At 36.8% G+C, this 26,365-nt stretch overlaps 1 protein-coding gene across 4 annotated transcripts in view; it reads right to left on the reverse strand.

Moving 5' to 3' along the window:
• raver2 (ribonucleoprotein, PTB-binding 2) overlaps window positions 1-26,365 on the reverse strand; it is an 80,865-nt gene that overhangs the window by 47,981 nt on the left and 6,519 nt on the right. For all 4 annotated transcript variants that reach the window (XM_067374693.1, XM_067374695.1, XM_067374692.1 and 1 more), the window contains one exon: window positions 19,328-19,394. In XM_067374693.1, the coding sequence (XP_067230794.1) occupies window positions 19,328-19,394 (67 nt within the window). The remainder of the gene's footprint in view (window positions 1-19,327; window positions 19,395-26,365) is intronic.

A 26,365-nucleotide genomic window follows, 5' to 3' on the forward strand; every position in this document is an offset into this window, starting at 1 on the left:
CACAACATCCAAAACAGATCTGAAAAACCCTTGCATATAAGTCAAAATACAGAAGCGTGAAGTAAATGACAGCGCTATTTCCATTTCCAACCACGCAGCAAAGATCTCCGATAATGGAATGGATAAATGCTAGCATTACCCAGCCTCAATATTCAAATGTGTTCTGCTCTTCAGCAGCCACGACTTTAGCCTTTGTCCTCCTGTGTGTTCATGTTTGAGTGTAAGAGTGTGTGTGCTCCTTCTCCAAAGCCGCCTACATTTGCCACTGCATCAATTAATGATGATCTCCTTCTGCTTTCCCAGCATCAGTCATCTGGCTGAAGTGGTTGTCGGGCCGAGCAGTAACTCCCACACACTCCCGTAAAAAGCCCCTCTAAAGCTTCAAGTGGACAACGAGACCCCCACGCCACTATTGGATCCATTTGCGGCCCCCTCTCTCGATCTTCATCATCTGTGAGATTCAGATGCATGCTGGGTGATTGTTCTGATGGAGTGCTCATGCTGTTTGAATCACGTACATCTGTCACCTAAATACATGCATCACCTAAATAAAGGGGTCTAAATCTTATGAAATTTGTGAAGATCAAGTCATAATTTCACCTCAAAAACACCACTACAGAAGTTTAAATAAAACACAAAAACAACTCCTACTCAACACTAATGCCAAAAATACATATTTTAAAATACTGCTTTTATATTGACATAAAAACAAATAAAAAATCATAACTGCAAGCTGAAGAATGAGAAAAAAAAAATGTGTACACATTATGATAAAAATAATTTGAGGTGACTTAAAGGCACTTAATTGTCATTAAAATAATATAAAATAGGCCTAAAACATAAATTGTTGTTAAAAGGTTTCATTTTTTTAAGCATTCTTTAACATGTTTTTGTGAGATTCACCCAAATTCTTAACCACGATTATATATTCCAGTGTCAGCTGGGCAAAACACAATGCTCATCTCCCAATTTGTGATTCCCGAAGGACAACTACAACATGACATGAGCCAAAAGAGTGGGCAGCCATTTCCGGTGTGTTTCCCTCATAGATCACACGTGTCAGATAGCAGCAGTTTTTAACGCCTATGATTTGTCACTGTACATGCTGATGAACTGTCCGTTGGGAGCGAATGCAAACACTCACACGGCAATTAATTTCAGGGCTGTAAATCAGTCATTTAGAAACTGGGCACAGCAAACAACAGCGAACATAACAAGAATTGAGGCGTGAAATGACAGCATGTGGGCTTCTAATGGTGTACTTCTCCTCCCTTTGGGACTTGAATTCAGCTGTTATCTGTGCTGTCTCTCTGTGTGATAAGCCACTGTTGAGAGAGATCAGTAAAGTGCTGTCACAGGCATGAGAAGAATCCTGAGATGCTGAACTGATGGCTGAGCGGTTTTATGCTATTGTCTGCATAAACGTCCATATTTGAAGGATCTGTATGTGATCTGTGGGAGGCATTGTATTTTAAATATGTTACTACATCCAGGACTGACAAAGTAGAAAAAAAATATCTTCTGAAGTGAAGAGCAACTGTTCAAATTAGTATAATGTTGTAGTCATCCATTGTTTCTTGTAAGAAGCTTGCAGGGTGAGCATTAGGCTAGCTTCAAACTGTCAGAAAGCTTAATACAGGATCAAGCTGTTGTTCTGTATAATATAATATGTGCTATTAAGCTTCTCCGCCATTGTCTGAGCAGCTGAAAACCTCCATTAATTACCTCTTTCTATGACCTCATATCAGTCATGACTAGCTTCACCTTGTAAATGAACACAGAGGCAATGCTACAACAAAAAGCAAAAGGGTCTAATCACTTGATTAGACACCTTGACATATGCTAGAACACATGCACATACACAAACAAAAACAGCTTCACAAAAGGGCCTATATGAGCCCCTCTAGATCACACCTAGTGAAGTAGCCCATGAAAGGCCAGAACATTGATGGCCTATCAAAAATAATTGGGCAAAATCAGCAGGGCTGTACGTGAGCCCTTATATATTATGAGGCTGTATGAGGATAAAAATGAACGCAGAGGCAGACTTTTATCAAAAAAGACTTCCAACGGCGTGGTCACTGAAGCAGCTTGAAAGCACTCTACAGACATTTCAACTGCATTAGTCCGAAAGAAAAGTGTCAACTGACAGTTAATAGGAGAGCTCTGAGGACCTCAACACATATAGGAATCCAACTGTAAAACAGTAAAAAAATAAAATAAAATAAAAAAAAAATAAATAATAATAATAATAATAATTAAAAAAAAAAAAAAACAGCTTATAACAAACACTTTCTTCAGAACTTAAATTTCAAGAACTAATCACATCATGCCACCTCTTGCTATGCAAAGTGTTCGGTACACTCAAAAAAATTATTTTTGATGCTGTTCACTTTATTTAAACAACTTATTTTGATTCAACACCATTGTATTAGGTTTCTGGTTCAAATTTAATTGCTTCATGTTAAATTGACTTGAAACGGGACTTTCACTCCCCATCATGCTTTGCAAATGGGTTGATCTAGGAGTAAATGTGATCTAGGAGTAAATGCTTATTTTAAGCAGTTTTTAGCAACATGAGAAAATGGAGAGACTTTTTTAAAGGTGCCCTCAAATGAAAAATTTAATTTATCTTGGCATAGTCAAATAACAAGAGTTCAGTACATGGAAATGACATACAGTGAGTCTCAAACACTGTTGTTTCCTCCTTCTTATATAAATCTCATTTGTTTAAAAGACCTCTGAAGAACAGGCGAATCTCAACATAACACCGACTGTTACGTAACAGTCGGGGTGTACGCCCCAATATTTGCATATGCCAGCCCATGTTCCCAACATTATGAAAGGCATTAGACAAGTGCATCCAGTATTAATGTCTGGACCTGTGCACAGCTGAATTATCAGACTAGGTAAGCAAGCAAGGACGATAGCAAAAAATGGCAGATGGAGCAATAATAACTGACATGATCCATGATAACATGATATTTTTAGTGATATTTGTAAACTGTCTTTCTAAATGTTTCGTTAGCATGTTGCTAATGTACTGTTAAATGTGGTTAAAGTTACCATCGTTTATTACTGTATTCACGGAGACAAGAGCCGTCGCTATTTTCATTATTAAACACTTGCAGTCTGTATAATTCATAAACACAACTTCATTCTTTATAAATCTCTCCAACAGTGTAGCATTAGCCCGTTAGCCACGGATCACAGCCTCAAATTAATTCAGAATTAAATGTAAACAATATAACAGTATACAATACTCACATAATCCGAAGCATGCATGCCGCATGCATGACGAACACTTTGTAAAGATCCATTTGAGGGTTATATTAGCTGTGTAAACTGTGTTTAGGCACTGTTCAAGGCAAGCGCGAGCTACGTGGGCGTGGAGCACGAGAATTAAAGGGCCAGTAGCTCAGAATCGGCTCATTTATAATGATGCCCCAAAATAGGCAGTTACAAAAATGAATTAAAAAAAAAAATCTATGGGGTACTTTGAGCTGAAACTTCACAGACACATTCAGGGGACACCTTAGACTTATATTACATCTTTTTAAAAAAAGTTCTAGGGCACCTTTAATGTTTACTGTTCTATTATGTTGGTATTTAAAAGTTTCTGTTATGTTAATAGTTTCGGGGTTACCATTGTGGTGAAGTGTAGGACATGTGCTTGGGTTGAGGACCTGCTAACAACAATTAAAGTTGTTTTAATAATAAAAACAGCTATTTTGGGCATGCCATAGATGAATAAAACCATCTTCTGGCTAACACCTAACAATAAGAGTCTTTAAAGAGTAAAGATTTTGTAAAAGTTGTGAAAATTCACTAAATAAACTAATCAGTAAAACTGGATTACTTGTTTTAATTTCTGTTTGATATTAATTTGAGGATAATTAAACTTAATGGTTTTGGACAAAATTAAGAATGTTAACCTGATTCAACTAAATGGCATTGAGTTAACCTTAAATCTAAGTTAACTGAAATAAATAATGTTAATTAAATGCAACATAACCAAGTTACATGGAACCTGTTGACATAAAAAAATTAAGTAAATCCAACATATTTTTTGAGTGTAAAAAAGCCTGATTGTACACATAAATACATCTAAAATAATGTGTTATTATAGCAAAATATAAAAAGTAGATGATATCTGATTTATCCAATTGAATTATGCTGCCTTTTACAATTAAATACACAGAAAAAATGACCGTGATTTTAACAGTAAAAGATTGTAAAAATGCTATGGTGAAAAACAGTTAATTGGTTTACAGAAAGTTTCCGTACTATATACGGTGAATAACTGTAATAGATCTAACGGTACATTTAATGTAATTTTTCAGTAAAATACCATTAAATTTACAGTTCTTGGAAATAAAAAATAACAAGTCATTGTATAATTTACAATGAAAAACCATAAAATGACTTTCCCACAATTCCCTGCGTGACACTTCACATTTGATACACTTTCATTGAAATAACTCTGTTTCTTAGTTTTTTCTAATCAGTTATGTTCATTAGGGTTTTATGTTACATCTAATGTTGTTAAATTAATGTTTATTGCATTTTCAAAATTTCATGTGTGTTACCATGATGGTGTTGAGTGTGATTGATGATTAGTATTGTCCTTCTCAGCATGTGGAAAAGCTGCTTGTGATGAACTTTGATTCATCATGTGACTCTCATCACCACTGTATTTGGTGGTTGTCAGTGGTACAAAACTGACATTGGTTAATGAAATAATGAATCAGTTAATGAAATAATAATGAAATAGTTTTTTTACCATAAATTTAACAGAATTTTTTACAGTGTGCAAAATAAACAGTTATGAACCGTAATTATTACAATATAAACCTTTAAATTATACAGTTTTGAACTGTAAAACAGACAGCTGTCCCGTTAAACCTAAAACGTTGCTACTGTATTTTTTACAGTAAACTTCTGGCAACCACAGCTGCCATTTTTTTTACCGTATTTTATTTATTTTTATTTTTTTACAGTGTATGATGTCCTGAGAGGGAAAAGCCAGTTTTGTGCTTGATTACCAGTATGCATTTTAAATTCTCAGTTCTCCAAAAGCATTTGAAGAAAATGACAGATGTCAAAGGCACTGTGTGTAATTTTTTAGATGTTTGTAGATGTTTTTCTTATCTAAGCTTAACTCGCAGAGACAACTATAAGTAAGCCTTTCTTAGGTTAATTCCCTGAAAAAAATAAGCACTGTGACTTTTTGGCACTATCAAAACATTGCTATTTGTTTTGATTTGTTTTGTTTTATTTTGTTTTGTTTTGTTTTGTGCAGAGGAGGTCAATAATACCTGGAGAAAGCCAACTGTTTACATAACATTGTTTGAAATAAGTTACAAGCAAATTCCAAAATATAGCAATTATTTATGTAGTTTGGCATCAGTGTTAACTAGGACTATTGAGCAGGTGTGGTTAAAGCCGAATCAGCGTAAGCTCTTTTGATCCGCATGTGTCTTCATTATAGGACAGTGCAGTTTAAACAAAAGTCCCATTGTTTAACTTTTTCCCATGCCCACCGCATCCATTGTCATTTTGCTGGCTGTCCGGAACACCACACATTCCTTCAGAATTCCATCACGGAATGGATGCCCCTATTGAAACAAGTGAGTTTTTTTTAGTTCTATAACTATAGAGGATGGGAAAATCCAGTGCGGCTGACGGTGGGTTCTAAGTGTTAAATTAACAGGCTTTGTTTCATAATGCGCAGCCATTAAAAACTGCTCTCAAACCGCGGAGCCAATTTGTTGTGCTCACTGATGCGAATCTTGAGTAAACTTTGCATAGGAGATGGAAGATAAATATTCCTCATTACCTAAAGAGATGAAGCAACAGCCCGGAGCAAATCCCTCTACAAGAGTGTGCACCTCCACACACACTGTCTGTTGTTTTGTAATTACAGGGAAAAACGTCTTCACAAGCCACACTTACCACCTCCATTAGAAGCAAAAATAAGAACACAAAGTAGACTTCACATGCATTATTTTACTGGAAAAGCTATGCAGACATATAAATGGGAGGGAGAGAGAGACAGAGGAAGGTGTAATCCCTAATGGTCTTCCCAGACACTGACAATTCAATTAAATGTGCTAGTGTGTAGGTTTTCTTGTATTACTTTTTTCTCTGCACTTTTCTCCAACTGCAGTGAGTCTGTACTTCCACATCACTCCTGAGTGCAATAAAGACAGCAGCTGTCAGTGCAGAAATACAAAAACTAAACAATAAACCTATGCAGGATTATTACTGATAAAAAACTAAAACATTTCATCCATAAGAGACATGAATAAAAATAAATAATTGAAAACTTCAGTCCTTTTCTGTCTTCCTGACCTTCTGTCTTCTGTATTTGAGTAAAAGCGCTTTATGCTGCTAAAATGTTCAGAAGGGTATCAGGGGCCAGATTCACACAACATTCTTAAAGGGATACTCCACCGTTTTTTCATATTAAACTATGTTATTCCCTTAACTAAGACGAGTTGATACATACCTCTCTCCTCTCAGTGCGTGCACTAAATCGCTCTGTCTTGCGGCGAAACTTTGTTAGCACTTAGCTTAGCCCAGTTCATTCAATAGGGGCCAAGCAGAGAAGCTACCAAACACCTCCACGTTTTCCCTATTTAAATACAGTTACTCGAGTAGTGTAAAGGCTGGAATACACTACACAATTTTTGCCCCGATTTATAGTCTGAACAAGTTGATGCTAGTTGACAAAAGTCAGAGCCAGTCTGCAGATTTGAGCCGACAGATTCCATGGAAAATCGCGTAGTATATCATGGTCATAGACTCCGATTTTTTAGCTTCAGATTTTCATTCCATCCAGTCGGAGGATATCAAACATGTTTGATATTTTGAGCCGATTTTAGAACACACATCAGTGCACTATATGTGTTGTTGTTATATAAATACAGTAACGTTACACGATACAGTCATACGCTGCCCAAACAATGCAAATCAAGGGTGCAAAGTCAAAAAGGTCGAGAAAAAAATGAGACTACTGTACAAAATCGGGTAATAAGGAAAAACTTACCTCATTCAGCGCACGAATCACAAGCTTGGCGCCTGACGAGTAATCATGGTAATCATGTTGAGACACTAAAATATACCGCTTACAGCCGCTAGATGGAGCCGCGCCCGCGAGATCGCACATGACATTCATGAATGAGAAAATGCAGAATCTACCGTTTTCTATTTGTTTGCGGCAGTTTCGTCACACAGTCGGGTCAATACAGCTCACGTCGCTCCCAGGTTGAAAAATACGGAAATTCTTTTTCATAACGCAATAAAAAAAAATCACTGAAGAATAAGTGGAGCTCCACCATGATAGAAAAATTGCTTCAGTAAGTACTGTACTGTTAGCTTTGTCTTGAGAGAGTTAGCAAACCACATTCTGCGGCAAATCCGGATTCATTCATTATTAAATATGTTAATATTCATCACTATTATACATTTACGCCAGAGGAATTATTAATTATATTACATTAAATGTACATAGCGACTGATTATGATAATTGATTACATTATAGGTAACAACTTGGATATTCATAAAACTACACAATTTACCTCTAACTCCTGTTGTAATCTGTCCATACTGACTGTCTACCCACCCCTGTCTATCTCCAAAAGCATTTGCCTCGCATCTTCCACTACTCATCTCTTGCATTTGTTTCACCTGTCTGTCATGTGTCTCCTAGCAACCAAGCATGTGTTTCTGTTTGTGTTCCGAACGATTTTAAAGTCTGGTAGTGTATGATGCCCGGCTTTTCTCTGTAACCATTTACAAAGTCGGCAAGTGTATGATGCCTAGTGTTTTAAAAATCTGTTCAGATTTTAAAAATCGTGTAGTGTATTCCAGCCTTAACTCGACCTAGGATGGTGTCATAAAATAAAACGTTGCGCTTTTCTAAGCGTGTAAAATGGATAACTATATTGTATGGCGGAATACCATAGCAAGTGCTCGGGAGCACTTTGACTTGGCGAAGTAATATCTTCACTCGTGAAAAGTCCTCTCACCGGCCCCGCTCCATCTCCTCCTCCCTCTCATTTCCGTCAATAGAACCAACGTGACTTTTACAGGAGAGGGAGCGTCTTAGTTAAAGGAATAACATAGTTTAATATGAAAAAACGGTGGAGTATCACTTTAAGAATAAACTTCTTCAAAAAATATTTTCTTCTTATTTCTAACACAGAAAAAAAAAATTAAAAACATTTTTATATATATATTTTGCATTTCAGAAAAAAAAAAACTACTTAGGTTAGTAGTAATTTTATTCTTAAAGGGGTGGTTCAGTGCGATTTCACTTCTTTAACTTTAGTTAGTGTGTCATGTTGCTGCTTGAGCATAAACAGTATCTGCAAAGTTACAGCACTGAAAGTTCAATGCAAACGGAGATATTGTCTTTTAAAGTTATGGCAGTTTAATGCCTACAAAAAAGACCGGTTGGACTACAACAAGCTTCTTCCCGGGTTGGTGACAACATAAACCCTGCAAAACACGCCCCCGGGAACACGCAACAAAGTGGGTGAGGCAATGTGGCGCAGCATAAGCAGAAGAGTTGGGCCATCTTTAAAAATATTCTTGTTTGCCGTAACCCGACCGACCCTGTCAATTTAGGACCAACTCAATTTTTTTTTTTTTTTTTGCTTTAAGTCCGACCGACTTGCCGGTTTTAAATTTGCGTTAAGACCGACCAATTTATTTATTTATTTTATTCTTTAAACAACTAATACAAAAGCAATAAAATAATATTAAGTATTGTAAATATATAAATAGCCTAGGCCTACATACAAACGAAGGCTACGTTCTTTCTTTTAAATAAAAACCTGTGACATCATCTATGTTTACACTATTGGTTAATGGATGTCACACTATGGCCGGTGCGTTCGCTTCGTCTCAATCCGTTAAGAGACGAAACGTGCTGACAGATAAAATAATTACATGATTGTGATAACCTATGTATATTTGTCTGATTTCTTCAAGCCGTCGTATTCACCATGTTTACTATGGTAATAGCGTGCATAGTCTTGGTGATCACACATCGGATCACAAACATAAGTAAGGCTATTTAAAACACTTGCTGCTGTCTGAAAGTGAGTTTTGAGCTAAAATGATTTTAAAAGTCTTTAATGCTGGTGTAAGCTGGTAACCTACATTTAATCATCGGTGCCTCCGTCTCCACACACAAATAAACTCCGCCTTTGTTCGTAACCACTCCCTCCTCAAGCCAGAGCTGGCCCGCTTTGGACCAAGGTATTCGGCGGGCCGAAAAACCCAGGCCGTTGGCCCTGATGAGGCACGATCAAGCCCGGAAGTGACAGTGGAAACACGACTGGCCCTGGCACGCACTAGCATGCCCGCTTTAGGCCCGACAGTGGAAACACGGCTGCCCCCGAAGGCACAGGTTGAAAGACCCAGTCAGTGGCGCGACACAATATGCTAATTTGTTTAAATTCATACCTACGTAATCACCATCACCAAAAATGTCCTTTTTTTTTTACATTGAAACTTGAAAAAAAAAAAATATATATATATAGACCTACCTACCGACCCCTTTTTTTTTTTTTTTTTTTTTACTGTTACTGCAAACCAATATATTTTTAAGGATGGCCTTGTGTACACCAGGCGCGAGCAACGTGTCAAAAGATAATAGAAGGGCAATTCCACGCAAAGGTCATCTTTACTATGAAAAAAAAAAGTTTTAACCAAAAGAACAAAACCCTTTTTAAATTGTCCATTTAGGTCTGTAATATACTGTATTAATGTGCTCTAACAGAAATTTTAAGAAAATTGCCTTGTTTATCCACAATATATGTGGTAAGTAACAATGCTTAAATTAAATTTTCAACCAACCATATTTCATGCTTTCAAAAAAGGGATCAAAGACCCCATTTTTTAAACTTTAATTTTAGCAGTAAGCATTGTGTAGAAAGATGGATACATGCCTGAGAAATAAATACACTCATTTAGTCATAACAGCACTGCCTGATGAATTTATAAGGGCTAGAATAAAGAGGTCAGGACGCTTCAGTGCTCTGTCACGTCCGTAACGTTTTAATGATTAAGTTTATGTCATATAACAATTATAAATGCAAATAACTTGAAACTTTATATGCAAAGCTAAATTATGTTTATGCTTATTAGGATCAACAATTCATTTCACTACGTTGCTGTGAACAACCATAATAAGCGTTACGGACGTGACCGTTACGGACGCTTCATATTAAATCCTATGAGTTTGCTTCTTTATATTGCTATCATCTGTTTCAGGCTTACCATATCAGAACATACCCAATAATCGCAATACTCTTTGTGCTTTGTTAGTTTTAATATGAAAAAGGTTTAACTTTCAAATTCAGTCGATTTTATTATTTTTTTTTTTCAAAAATTAAACAATAGATGTCGCTCTTTAATAGCCTACGGCGTGTGACAGATTAGCTTCTGCAGCGCCTGTAAGCGGCGGATCAGGCGCACATGAATCGATCTTCTCTTCCTCTTGCCAGAGAACGAAATATGAACATCAAAAGGTAGGCCTATATGATACAGTACAACTTATAGAAGAGCATTGTGTCTCATAGGACACTTCCCTCGGGAATTGGGATGTCGCGTTACCTGTTGGTTAAAAATGAATAGCCTAGCCTATAATGATCACAATCCGCGCGATCAAACAAAATGAAAATAATACGATTGCAATAATTTTGACTTGAAATAAAGTTTGATCATTTTGACTCAAGACTCCGCTTTAAACTCTGAAAACTAGACGAAAAAAACCGTGTGGTCATTCATACACAAAACATAAAACTGACATGATTGCGATTGGCAATAGTGTCAATCGGTTCACCTGACTGTGGGGAAAACATGCGATTTTAAACTGCTTTATGATAAACATTAATATTTGTCAATGTATTTTAGCATGCAGTTCTGTAAGAAGGAAAATCATGGTCTCTAAATTGATTCTTGAACAACGCACATGCTTGTCAACATGAGAAATAGGTCTAATCTATAACCTTTTGCACTACAGAGTATAACGTTACATTTGTATAAAGTTTAGTAAAAAGTTGATCAATTGTGGAGTCTTACCATACTGGTATCCCAGATTTCAATATTTGGTGGTGTACATGCTTGCTTGAGGTCTCTGTGAAAGTTTTAAAGCAGTTTTAAACCAGTCTTCTGTGCCGCTTTCAGACCGGTCACATCCGTAACGGAAAACTGTCACATCCGTAACGTTGTTTTTTCCTCATTAATGCGAACACGAAAAATGAAATAAAATTATTATTTTATGCTCTGTGGAGAGCCAACCCTTCTTTATTCGGTGGGCAGTATTACTTTTGGTTTGCGCAATGTAATTCACAGAATTCTTAAAAAATATGTTGTCACCCAAAACTTAGTGACTTTTTTTGTCACGTCCGTAACGCTGTATATTTCCCTCATCTAAAAAATAAAACAGTTGAGTAGACTGACATTTTTCTAATGTCTGGACTCCTTTAGTAAGGGATTATGAATATATAAATAGACGGTTCAATATGTTGCTATTAAATGCATTCTTTGAGCATTTATATTTCAAGTTTTGACTCCAAATGTCACGTCCATAACGCTGGAATTGCCCAGAACCCATTATAATCTGTGATATTTTATACACTGGATGCGGTGCTGAAGACAGCTTACAGAATCTACACGAGTTCAATGCTGGATTTGCACAAAGGCAATTACTGAAAGATGAAGCAGTTCCCACTTTAAAAGCAGAAGCTACTGTTTATTGGCTTTAAACTGTAAGTACGTTTTATTATTTTTTTTTGTCTTTTAAAAGTACAGTTCTGTTGCTATTTTTGGTTGTATCAAGGACATATACAAAGAGCAACTAGTTTTTGCTTCGCTACCCAGTTAGCTAAATTCTAGTGCATAAATTCTAGTGCAAACTTCTATGTTCATAGACAAACAGTTGTTCATGCTACAAATTAAATGCTACCTTCACAAAAATGCTACAACTCAGTCATGTATTCGGCTACAGTAAAGCTTTAATCAGCGTATATTGAAAGCTAACAAACAGCAGTGACAGCATATCTAAACACTTTGACACAAATAATAAATGAAATACCATTCATAAACGTCCTTTAAAAGCCACAATTGCAGAGGTCCTGTGTGACCTTCTTCATCTGGGTCTAATTCGGCCTCAATTTGATACAGCAATATAGATGCCATTATTTACATTTCCACTGAAGCACGTAACAACGAATGGTAAGGGGCGTGGCGTTTCTGGACGTTTCAGCGAATCATGATACACTGGGACAGCTACCAACCTGCCAACCAATCTGAGCACACTGCATATTTCGGAGGGAGTGGTATCATAGAAGCAGGAAGTCAAACGAGCTGTTCATATGACAGTGGAAACAGAGATGTAGAATAAAGGTAAAATATATGAAAAATACAGCGTTTTCAAAAAAACAAAGCATTAAAGGGATAGTTCACCCAAAAATGAAAATTTGATGTTTATCAGCTTACCCCCAGTGCATCCAAGATGTAGGTGTCATTTTTTCTTCAGTCGATCACAAATGATGATTTTTAACTGCAACCGCTGCCCTCTGTCATTCAAATAATTGCAGTAGATGGGAACTTCATCTATAAGAGTGACTTCATCTATAACTCCGTTCATGACTCCTTTAGTGATGTCTGATCGCGCTCTGACAACGGCAGTGATGTCTGACACTCATTGAAGTATATGCGCGAGACATCACTGCCGTTGACAGAGCGCGATCAGACATCACTAAAGGAGTCATGAACGGAGTTGGACATAGTGGTGTATTAGAGGTAAAAAAAATGATATACTTTTCGGTTTCTCTCACAAACCGATCGTTTCGTGTCTTAGGACATTAATGTGTCGTCACGAGCTGCAGGGTTTCATTTGGATTTGTCTAAGCAAGGTTTATTCACTCTTATAGATGAAGTTCCCATCTACTGCAATTATTTGAATGACAGAGGGCAGCGGTTGCAGTTAAAAATCATCATTTGTGATCGACTGAAGAAAAAATGTCACCTACATCTTGGATGCACTGGGGGTAAGCTGATAAACATCAAATTTTCATTTTTGGGTGAACTATCCCTTTAAGACATGCTAAACTGTGCCCCAAGAACACAATCAAGCCTAGAAAAAAAACACTGAACCACCGCTTTAATGTCTTCAAAAACATTCCACTTTATATAATAATAATAATCATATAAAAATATTAAATAAAAAAAGACAATCATTGAATGAATTTAAAAGGCTGTGGGATGGGATGGATAATTTTTTTTTCTTGTAGGCCTATATTTTATGTTCTTACATAATCTTTAATCTTAGCATTTATTGATAATACCAAACTTTATTTGATTTGTCTATAGGCAACATCATGTGCGATACAATATAATAGTGGTATAATATAGGTTAATATAATAATTTCTTAGTTACGCACTTTTTGCCATCCAATTCAAAATAAAATGTTAATCCATTAATAATATCGAATTCTGATAATCCTTCATTCTAAATGGTGGCGGGTGGAGCTACTGTATGAGGTTTTATCGACAGTTTGATGATCTACTGGAGTTACAAGGTTTAGTCACACGCTCTAGTATAAAGCTATTTAGTATAAAGTTCTATTCAAGCTCTGGTATAAAGTATAGTTTAATATTTTTTTTTTAAAATAACGTTATTAACTGGTATTTTTCTAAATCAAACTGTTTTTAAAACTGTAATGTTATATAAGGAATGTATGAACAGAAATGTTAAAATACTGATTATGCTCAGAGTGAACTGATTTGAATGGTTTTGTTTTAAGCCCTGCACAGAGGTGGAGGGCTTAAAACGATTGCGTTGCATTTTTTTATGCCTGCAAAACGCTGCCACTTGGCGGAATTGTCCTAGGCTCCTGTCCAGGGCCTGTAAGTTCGCTTCATCTCTGACGGCAAAGGCTTACAGTGCTGCTGGATAGGCCGCCTCCTACATGCCATGGTCATCCTGTAGGTCCATCAGGCCAAGACACTCACAGACCTGCACAAGAGTAGTTCTGAGCTGGGATTGATGCAGGAACTCTCAGAGCGACCAAAGTCACAGCTCGGGCTCTTGGCCATGCAATTTCCACGTTAGTGGTCCAGGAACGCCATCTCTGGCTGAGCATTGCCGAGGTGAGAAAAGTCGACAAAGTGCCATCTTGCAAGGTGTCCCCCCTCGGCATGGACGCACAGTTGGCCCTGGGGCCTGCGCAAATATGCGGTTCCCCCAGTGAGCCTGATTGCACAGATGTTGTGCACAGTCAGGGAGGATGAAGAACAGGACCTGTTTGTTGCGCTGTATTGGCACACCCAGACTTGGTTCTCAGACCTCAAGCTCCTTGCAACAGCCCTTCCCTGGTGAATCCCCCTGAGGAGGGACCTCCTTTCTCAGGAATGGGGCATAATCTGGCACCCGCACCCAGACCTCTGGAACCTCCACTTCTGGCCCCTAGACGGGACACAGAAGATTTGAGTGGGCTATCACCAGCGGTGATAGACACCATCACCTATGCTTTGAAGTGGAGTCTGTTTGCTAACTGGTATGCTTCCCAAAAGGAAGACCCACATAAATATGCAGTCGGGACAATGCTTTCCTTCCTGCAGGGTAGGTTGGCGGGTCAGCTGTCCCCTTCCACCCTGAAAGTGTATGTGGCCTCCATAGCGTCACATCACGACGCAGTGGATGGTAAGTCTTTGGGAAGCACAACCTGATCATCAGGTTCCTCAGAGGCACCACGAAGTTGAATCCTCATATGCCACGTCTTATTCCCTCATGGGATCTCTCACATTGCATGGCCACAACATAAGGATGTCGTTACCTCAACAAAATTATCTTGTGGCCACAACATATTATCACGCTCCCATGAGTTAATATGTCGTAGCCAAAACTAACAGAACAAAACTAAGTACTAAGTGGAAGCTAAGTGGACAAAACTAAGAGAACCGAACATGTCCCCTCCCCTCCCCGACACCGTAATCATGTATAGGTATGAAACAGCTTCACAAACATCGTTATTCGTTATTTATATGTTACAAATACTCATATTATCACAGTAGTACAGGGATAAAACTTTATAGAGTGGATATAAACACTGATGTCTCCGGAAGCTAACAAAATAGAGCAAAATCATCTTTTCAAAGTAACTTGGCTATTCGGATAACGACTGTATCAATTACATTGTAATGCCACCAGGTGGCAACAATTGACTGTTAAAAAATATATTTGTCATTGAATCATTCATTCAAGAGATTCAGAATCATAGGAGAATCGTGATCTCTGTTTAAAACAAAAAAGTTATCCAGAATCGTGCAGCTCTAGTATATACGTCCTATAATTTATCCCTGGGTGATTCGCATGTTGATTTAACCAAAGAGTGTAAACACACTGGCTCTGTGACACTATCAAAACTTTGCTGTTTGTTTGAGCCGCCCAAAGATGTCTAATATACCGGGAAAGAGCTATCAGTTATCATCCATTCTCCTGACGTATGCAACTCTAGTGTTGCCACTTGCCATCTTTGCTTCATGCTATTTAGATCCCTTGAAAAACCCTTAAACACAACACACCTGCAGATCTGTGTAAGATGTGTCCCATCATCTATATCCAGAGGGAAAAGTTATTAATTTATATCATCAGCATTCCACAGACTGAAAATACCACTCTGAAGAAGAGCTGCCTCCCTTTCCAGACAATCCAAACATTTATAAAGCTGGAGGGCCTGCAGCTGCTAAAGGAGAAAGCTGTCCACCAGCCTTGTTTGGCATTTAAAGGCATGAGGGAGATTCATGTGCACACGAGTGACTTTTAACCTCTCTAAAGAGGCTTCAGGAATAAAAGTGTGAAAGCAAATCTGAGCTGATTTTATTAAACTGAGCTTGTCAGGGTGATGTTTTATGTCTTTATGTTTCGGCAGGTTAATAACATGGAGTCTGAGCATAGAGGACCTCCATATCAGAGTTATTATAGTTAAATAAAAAAAAAAAAAAAAAACATTTTTGAAATAAAATAAACGTTTTTTGAAATAAAATTGTCCAAAAAATGTAACATTTTATTTCAGGTAGTTGCCCGAGTTTCTCATTTTTTATTCTCATTTTTTCCCCTTTAATTTGTATTCCAAAAGATGAACGAAAGTCTTACGGGTTTGGAATGAAAGTCTTACGGGTTACTTCACTTTATTACTCATTGACGGTAGACTGAAAAGACCTCACAAAGATTTAGCCATGTCGGACGTGACATCTCAGTAACAATACGGACTTGTGCTTCTAAGAACCAGCGTTTGAAATGAGAGCTTGCCACTATTGTCACTATTTTTGTTTTGGAAGGCTGCTCTTCCCTGGCAGGCCTTAAAAGCATATGTTCAGATCATTTAGCCTACGAACATTCATAATGCAGTACGATGCAACTATAACATGAGCAAGAAGGGGGAGGTGTGTAATTCCCTTACTGTAAGCCTCCAGCATTGGGAATATCAGAGCATATTTCAGTTCTGGGCTGTACGCCAGATGAGACAAGAATTCTTTTCTGTAGGATTTCTTTTTTCCCCATCTTTCACATCATATAAGCTGTCATTCTTCTATCTCTGATTGCTTTCTCTCCCCCAGTCTCTATCAATATTTCCTTGCCTTTCCTCATTTCCTCTCTTGGTATTTCCTCATTTCTTTTTTAACTCTCTATAGCTCTTCAACATAAACTCAACTCAAATTGAAAGAGCGGGTCATATGCCACGTGAATCGCTCATTTTTTAAATTGTTCAACTGGTTTCAGGCAAGTATTGAAGAGCAAAAGTAGCGTTCCACCTCCCGCAGGCATGCTGGACTCTGATCCTTGACATCAGAGCCTCTGCTGGGGTGCTGGCAGGAGGTGACAAGCCCCGAGCGGCTGGAGGATGAGATCATCACGGTGTTTCACCTTTATCCCTAGATACTGCTAATTAGAGCATGTGGGAATGTTTGCCATGCTGCCAGGGGTTTTATGCACTGACGACATTTAGCAGACCAGAATCCCGGCATTACATGAAGGTGCAGGTTGATAATCAGCCTTAGGTTTAGCACTGGACTGTGCAAAATACCAATGTGTGAAATATGCAGATGTAATCACAGTAATCTTGCAGCTAGCTAAGATTCATTCTGACAGTGGGCACGAGTGGCTTGGCTACATCTGATATAAAACAATTTTTCCTAAAAACCGCAATCGGCCAATAGTTTTTTCTTGTTTTGCCAATAAGTGTTGGAAATGGGACTTTTTCTTTTTAATACCGATAGTACAGATACTTTTATTTTGACAGTGCTGAGAACAGCAGCTTATTAAATTCAAATTATTTTATCCATATTGATTTATTGGTAACACTTTACAATTAGTTAACTATATTAGTTAACATGAATTAACAATTAAAAATTCTTTAAAATCATTTATTAATATTAGTTAATGTTAATTTCAACATTTAATAATACATTATTAAAATCAAAGGTTGTATTCATTAATATTATTTAATGGACCCGAGCTAACAGAAACTATCAATAGTTTTATTTTTATTAACTAACATTAACAAATATTAATAAAAACTGTTAGGGACAATGTTCAATGTTATAAAACAATGTTCTTAACTTATCAACCAATAATTTCTCTCCAATTTCAAAGGAAGGGATGACCATCATAGAAATATTTTTAAAGGACCAACAAAGAACGTTGATCCATAAACATCTTTCTTGGCTTTCACTTTGTGCAACTCAGAATAGATATCACCTCTTATGAACCCCATTACACTGAAGCATTAGAGCTTTGATCATTCATGCTTTTTCATACTGACAGGAAGATAGGCCAAATGCTAGAGTGTTTTAACTCCTTCAACATTTTGGCAAAAGGAAAACTAACAAAAAATTAGAGCTGATTTTTCAACAACATTTCAAAGCAAGTTGCTTGTGGCACTTTGCAAGACACTATGAGAATGTTTGAAAATTTGGCCAGGTTTGCGTCTATAATATTGCACTGAATTTTGATAAAAGGCTTGTTTTTCCATCACAACAGCATTCAGAGAAAACTGCTGCATTTAGAAGAGCAATTGTCATAATTCTAGTAATTGAAAAAAATTTAAAATGAAATGCTTGCTTTTTGATTCAATCCACACCAAAAGTGAAGGTACATTGTTCACACCCCAAGAACAGGGCTGCGTTTCCCAAAAGCATCGTAGGCCTAAGTACATCATAGAACCATTGTCACCAATGGTCTCTACGATCAACTTAGCTCACAATGCTTTTGAGAAACACAGCCCTGGACTAAAAATATACTACACTCTTGTTTCCTGAACTGACATGGTAAAGATTGTGCCAAATTTAGGCAGTCTGAAAATGTATGCGTGTGTGCAATTTGCTTACATTTTCAAGGTCTGGAGGAGTGTGAATACTGGTCGATGAAGATAATGGCAAATGTTCATTCATGGACTAGTGAATGTGCTAAACCCCATTAAAATGGATTCATAATTCAAAACGTTTGGACAAATGCTACAACATAATTTACTTGCAGCAGCAGTAAAGATTCAGTCATAAAGCAACGGCAAACCTTTACATTGTTAGTTAATATACATTTCCTATTATGACTGAGTCTAAATCCAAAACTTATGAACTATCAGTTCCATTCTTAAGCTGTTTCTTCTAATTTCTTAAACTAAAATAATGAAATACACTTTTTCTTAACTTCAAAACATTTTTGTTTATATGCCCTTATTTATCTTCAAGTATGTATTACCATTTGTTATACTTGAAATTATTTTTCTGCATGGAGGAAAATGACAAGCTTGGTTTGTTTTGGAAGTCACCTTGAGGTTTCAAATTGTCTGAAATCCAGTTGAAAAAGCAGCTCTTTATGATGTATTAGATCAAGTGATGGACTGAAGTTAAAATATTACATTTTATTTGTTTATAGTATTATTATGAAGTTAAAATTATATATGAAATCTAAAATGCACCTGCTCATTTGATTCAATATTTAATATGGAACAGAAATAGAAATGGACAAATCAGCACTGTGACAGAATGTACAAACTCAAATAACCTCAAAGCTTCACTTTACTTCAAAGGAACAGGCAACATTTTTGCAGTTGGAGAGTGGAGACCTTTCATCAAGATAGAACAATTCCCTGTAAGTGCTCATTCACCACCACAGGAAATTAACATCTCAGGTGCGTTAAGTAGTTTTTTTTTTTTTTGGAGAGGTCTGTATTCTGATGGCTGAGATGGAAGAGAACCATTAGAAACATGAGAGCAGTAGGATGACTGAAGGAGGCCAATTACCTGTTCCTTTGTTTCGGTCCACAAAACAGTATTTGAGCTCATACTCTCGCAGAATTTCATGGACCTCCTGGGGGGAATAAAAAAAAGAGAAAAAGTGAGCAAATTAATTCTATATTGTACTGTATGTAGATTATGTATAAATAAAGATTGAGGGAATAAAACTCTGTTTTTCGTGATACAAATTAAAATATATTATACAACAGTTAGTTCCTTAAATTTAATTGGCTGAGCGTTGTTCCCCTTTTATTTACTGGTGAGTGAATGGAAAACCTGGAGTGGAGCAAGAGCTAAAATTGTGAATAAGCTATATACTACACTAATAGTGTAAAATTAAATTAATTATGGCAGGGATAGACTATCGCTATTATACTCTATATTTATACACTATACAATGCACTTTAAAAAAAAAAACACTATTACTTGATCAAAATACATTACATAAGGCTTTTCACTCTTCAAATAGTTAACCCTGGGTCATTCTAAACCCCAGGTAAACAGAATCCTGGGTTATCTAGCTTCGCTTTTCACACTGCTCATAATTTACCCAGGGTTAACAATTAATCCTGGATATTCATAAGATGACGTTTCACATTGTACATTCCTAATCCTTGGGTTAACGTTCTTATTTGCATATTTGCAGTGTCAGTGTATTGATTGGATAAATGCAGCACATGACCTGTTTACATAGCTCTAGCATTCTGCATCCTCGTATTGCTGAATGTACTATCGCGTTTATATTGAATGGACATTTCGCACTATAAAGGTAAGAATTAAACGGTCTCTTCTTCACTCAAATTGTCGCGTTTTCTGTCAGCATTAGACATTTTTCCTCTCAAATGCTGAATGTACAGTTTATATACAATGCGCAGTGTTTCCATGACTGTCCAGAGCAGGCAAATATAAGCAACTGGTTGACTGCTGCTAAGAGTTTAGCTGTAACATTCTAACACCGCATCATTTCACACTGTACAAGTTTGGCACTGCAATGCGGGGTTTGTAGTGTAAAAGCGGTGCTAACCCTGCTCTAGAGCAAGGTTTCATAACCCCGCTTCTAAATTACAAGTGTGAAACCTTCCTTTACCCGGGGTTAAAAGAACCTGGTGTTTAGAATGACAATAACACAGGGTTAAGCGCAGTGTGAAAAGCCCTATAGTATATTAATCTACTACAATAATGCACTATAATCTGTCTGTTTTGAGGAATCTTTCTGAAAAGTGGGTCTCTTGGAACACTATTGCAGCCGAAATTTTAACAAAATATGCCTAGATAATATATAAATATATATAGACTCATACTAAGGATTTGAAGAGAAAAGATGCATGACTGGTTTAACAAGTTGTTAACTTTATAGGGCAATCACTTCTCCTGCATGCATATATATCGTATAGGGCTGATGATTTCATTTGGGTGAAGATTCAGGAGGAAAGAATGTTGGCACATTATGGGAGTAATGTCGCAGTTGGCCTCCAGCCATCATTTAGAGAGAATCTGAGACATAAAATGTCTCTTTCAGAAGGGTTTCTTCATTTTCTAAAATCAAATAAAGGTCATTAACATTTTTCTGGTGAACTGCATAAGAAAAATATCATCAGAGTAATATCATTAAAAACTCAGAGATTCAGTAACAATAAATCCAGTGAGTGATCATCCGGATATATAGGGCACCATACAAACAAATGTTCTTTTATCATTATGAAAATCGATACAATTAAGGTGTGGCCATGAAAATAGGGTTCCCAACTGAAGCCACAGAAAGAAACAGAGTGTCTGCTGTTATCCATCAGATAAACACACACGAACGCTGTCTCATAAATCTCTTCCTCTTCCCTTTTATGCACACAGCAGGCCCTGCTGTCACATCTCGAACATGTGTAAAGAGAGATAAACCAGAGGTGCCCACACTGGCTGTGTTTTCTCTAGCTGGTCACAAGGAACATCCAGAAGGACACACTTGAATTATGACAAAGGGACTTCTGGATTCAGCAGGGGACATGGCATACTGAAACTGTGTGGGGTTGTTAATGTGTTACCGTTCACTGCAAGATGTACTTTCATGTAATGCTGGCAGTCTATCGAACATTCACAATGATTTTACTGAGGAACTAAAATTGTGAATTTCGTGTTTATCTTAATGTAGTTTTTTAGGCCTTAACTTTTCTAAAAAAGTGTGTCATTAGTCCAGTTTCATAATCCTGTCTTGCAACTTGTGAGTATATAATAGTGTTAAGAAAGAATTGTCCATTTCTTGAACTAAAAACTGAACTAAAAAACTGAACTAAAAAGTCGGAACTACAACAACAACTACTGGAGACCGCATCAACTTTAGATGACTGCATTGACAAGTGCTTGTGTGAGGGGTTTAAAGATAGGGGTTTGAAAATTAGGGCTGCCCCTGACTAAAATCTTTTTCTAGTCAACTAGTAGTCATTCATTTAAGCCATTAGTCGCATGTTTATATTAATTTAATTACATATAATATATATTATATATATTAATATATATATATATATATATATATATATATATATATATATATATATATATATATATATATATATATATATATATATATATATATATATATATATATATATATATACACTAAGGCTCATAATGAGCGTTTAATATAAAAAGGCGTAATATAGCCTATTCCACGCTCAAGCACACGCATAATGCTTGCCGCAAGCACCAGTGATTGTGAATGTGTCAGAAAAATAGCAAAATAGCAAAGAAACATTTTAATTATTTATTAATAAACTAGTGTTTTCTGAGTCAGTGTCGGCTGCAAAGATGAAGTTGACGGCGCTGCCTCGCAATCTCCGCAGTATAGTGAACGAGCCTATAGAAAGAAATCAACCTTTCATTCGGATTACATAAGCAAAAAGTATTTCTTTTCGATTTGAATTGGTTTGTTTAAAAGTATTTCAAGCTTTTTTTATAGATATATTTCTCATGTCTCATGTCATGTAGCCTATACGCTGAGTTTCGGTTCATTTTTGTGACGCGCTCCAGTTCACAGAGACCGAAACGGCAGAAAGCGCATCCTGTTTGTTTTCTTTATTTTACAAAAGCGTAACAATCACATAATCTCTTCTTTACTACTAGTTACAGCATAAATATACCTAAAAATAAAATTACTTGATTATTAATTTATTACTTATTTTCGATTTCATTTTTTGGCCAAGTGCATCCTGAATTTCCAGAATTTTCATTTTGGTGCATCCCTACTTTTTATGATGTTCAAGACATTTCTAAGGATACTGATTTTTAGAAAGCAGCTGTCTGATTCTGAGATGGTGAAGAGGAACATGGTTTGTGTTATTGGCTGATTGATAACATAGTCAAACCAAAGGCAAATCATATCAATTACCATTATGTGTCTGATGTTGTAGAGAGCGATACATTAAACACATTACCACTGACACATCGAAACCACGTATAATTCGCTCTTCTTCTTCTGAATCAGTTTCTGGTTCAAACAAATACAGCTGAATTAAACTAATATTTGCACTTGCCATTGTGTAGAGTTCACTACAGTTGACCGAGTGGATCAGGTAGTCTGAGCTGGTGTGGGACTAATTTGCATAATGGTTCTGCGTATAAGTGTGTAGTTACAGTCAAGCTGTTATGACATGAAAAAAATATTTTCACAGGAAAAAAACATTTAAATGTCATTTGATTATCAAAGATGAGATTTAAGAGATAAAATGATTGACTGCAGGGGGACTTTAAGAGACAAACAAAACTCAAGTCTAAAAAGTTTAAAATATTTTTAGCTGTCATTATTTCTGAAGATTAACAGCACAAGCACAGACACTAGACAAGGATGAAACTTTCTAGTGCTTAGTGTCAACAACTGCTTTCACATGCTATCAAATGGAGTATGCTTTCAAAAGCTATGCATTTGACTGTACGCATACACTATATTTGCATCGAAACTGAAGTGTACTTTAGACTTAAGAGGTTAAAGTTACCTTGGTATTATGTGAACAGATGGCCATAAAGGTACTAACAAAATATTTAAAACAGTTCATGTAAGTACAGTGGTTCAACCATAATATTATAAAGCGACGAGAATATTTTTTGTGCACCAAATAAATAAAATAATGACTTTTCAACAATATCTAGTGATGGGCGATTTCAAAACACTGCTTCATGAAGCTTCGGAGCTTTACGAATCTTTTGTTTCGAATCAGTGATTCAGATTGCGTATCAAACTGCCAAAGTCATGTGAATTATTGAAATTTCGAAATACTTATGACATAACGAAGCCTCGTTTACTGAAATCATGTGACTTTGGAGCTCTGAACAACTGACTTGAAACAAAAGATTCGAAACAGTGTTTTGAAATCGCCCATCACTAAATATTGTTAAAAAGTCATTATTTTTTTCGCTTGATAATAATTTAAAGGTTGAACCACTGTACTCACATGAACTGTTTTAAATATGTTTTTAGTACCTTTCTGGGCACTGAAAGTGTAAATTATCTTGCTGGCAATAGAGGCCTCACTGAGCCATCGGATTTCATCAAAAATATCTTAATTTGTGTTCCGAAGATGAACAAAGGTCTTACGGGTGTGGAACCACATGAGGGTGAGTAATAAATGACAGAATTTTCATTTTGGGGTGAACCCTTTAAACTACTTGATTCATATAGATTACATTTACAAAGTTTTTGAACTTTTCGATTCCTTTCAATGGAGGGACAGAACTCTCTCAGGTTTCATTAAAAATTTTGTCATTTGAAGATGAACTAATGTCTTATGGGTTTGGAATGACACTAGGGTGAGTAAATCATGAAAGAATGTACATTTTGGGGTGAACTAACCCTTTAATGACCCTTTTATGGTTTTGTTTATTTTTAGATCTTTCAGGAGGCTGACAGACTCAGGTCACTACATTTCACTGTATAGACAATAACAGCTTGGATATTCTTCAAAACTTTTTTTTGTCTTCCACAGAAGAAAGAAAGTAATGTGATTGTGAGTAAATGATAATAGAACTGATATAAGTATTTGAATTTACTTGAATACTCTTATCTGTTAATACATTCATCTCCTTCAATATGTCTGAAAACCAAAAGAAATTGCAGACATGCAGTCTAATCTTCTATATACAGTACATAAACTACATTTTTTCTGCTTCAAATTCTGTACATTCATTTGGTAAATGGAAGTACATTTTGTCTAATTCACTTTCATTGCCATTTCAATAAGCAGTGCACTTCCTTCCTCTCCCTCTAGTCAGAGTCAACAAGACACTTTCAACACAATGAAGTCTGCCTCAGTGATGGCTTTCTCTTAACACAGCATATTGCACATGTATTGTACTGGCCCATAAATGGCCAGAAAGCCTGAGTGAGCATCCAGATACCATTAGATATGGATCAAAATGTCAGGACCAGCTTTGGCCCGCCATGATTCAACTAAACATCTGGGACGGTTGAAAGCTAACAGAACGGATGGAGGTTACTGCCCTTGATTAATGTTTCTGCGTATGAAGCACAGGTCATGCAGCATGTGACTTAATTAAATGCTTTACAGACAGTCTGCATTAACAAGAGGATTTAAAACTAAAAGAGGGAAGTTAAAACTAAAAGAGAGCCATTTATCATAGTGAGAGTATAAATATGCTCACTTCTTAATAATTTTGTACTGCTGAGAATGAGAAGACATGGCCACGATGACAAGGGTAATGTTTTCTGAATGTGACATTGATGAAAGCTGCTAACTACTATATATATCACAACTCACACTTTTTAAAATGATAGTTTTTATTTTTTAATCTGCAAAGTTTAGGACAAATTGTGAATTTGTCATTGTCACTCATTGAGATAATCTTTCACTAAGCTCCACCCCCTTGGTTACTGCTGCTAGGTAGGACTAGGGCTGGGCGATATATCGCATGAGATTGTCACGCGCATTTCGTCAGTAAAGCCAGTTCCCTGATTACCGCTAAATCGGCATCACCTGCTTTCAAATGGAGCGGCATTTAATAGACAGTGCCGTTGTTCACTGACAAGCAACTCAATATCACGTTCATTATCGCAGATGAATCGGCTTTGATAATGAACGCGATATTGCAGTATTCTTGACAGTTATTCAACAGTGCTTCTGATCTGCCTGCACTGACACTATTCTTTAAGAGCTGCTGTGCAGCCAAAATTTATGTACCAGTTATCAATGTAAAGCTGCTTCGACACAATCTGCATTGTAAAAAGCGCTATATAAATAAAGGTGACTTGACTTGACTAGCCCGGTTCCTATCAATGTCATTGGCAAAAATGGATGGAAAACTAACAGGATTTTATGCAATACTTTAGGGATTACAAAACATCTAGTTTACATGTGCATTTAGGCCGTGTGTCCACCAGAGCGTTTTTTCCAGCTGCTAGCGTACTTTTTCAATTGTTTTCAATGGGAGCGCCGCGTTTTTTAAACGCCGAGAGCGTAACAAGGCGCTGAGCGTCTTTTTCACGCTCAAGCGCTGAGAGCTGGGCGTTTTTTACAGGTCGCCTCGAGTTGAAGAATGTTCAACTTTGAGTAAAACGCTGCGCTCATCACTGTCACTTTTTAGCCAGCCGTCCAATCAGAGTGGAGGAGGGGCGGGACAAATACAACTCCGACCGACTGTCACACTCTTGCTGTACAGCGACATCAACAAACAGAAACAAAAGTGGATGAGAAATTAATATTGCTGCTCTCTGAAATACATAGCAAAGTAATTTCACATTGTGTCAACATTTTAAGTCTGAAACAAATTACCTGCAAAATCAGTTATAAGTAACAGTGCCGCAGATATTCCGTATCATAGCAACAAAGAGTCTCAACGGAAAAAAACGCTGCGCTGCAGAAGCGCTCTCAAGCGCTCACAGACGGGCATTTTAAGCAGAGCGCCTAGTGTTTTCAGCTGGCTAAAAAAGCTCTGGTGGACACACGGCCTTAGTCCTAGTAATTATATTCAGTCACAAATTTCATGCAATATTTAACATTTCCACAACATACTCTCCATGGTGCTGTCCATTTCTTAGTTATTTTA

This window comes from Chanodichthys erythropterus, chromosome 21 (genome assembly GCF_024489055.1).
Source record: "Chanodichthys erythropterus isolate Z2021 chromosome 21, ASM2448905v1, whole genome shotgun sequence".
NCBI lineage: Eukaryota > Metazoa > Chordata > Actinopteri > Cypriniformes > Xenocyprididae > Chanodichthys > Chanodichthys erythropterus.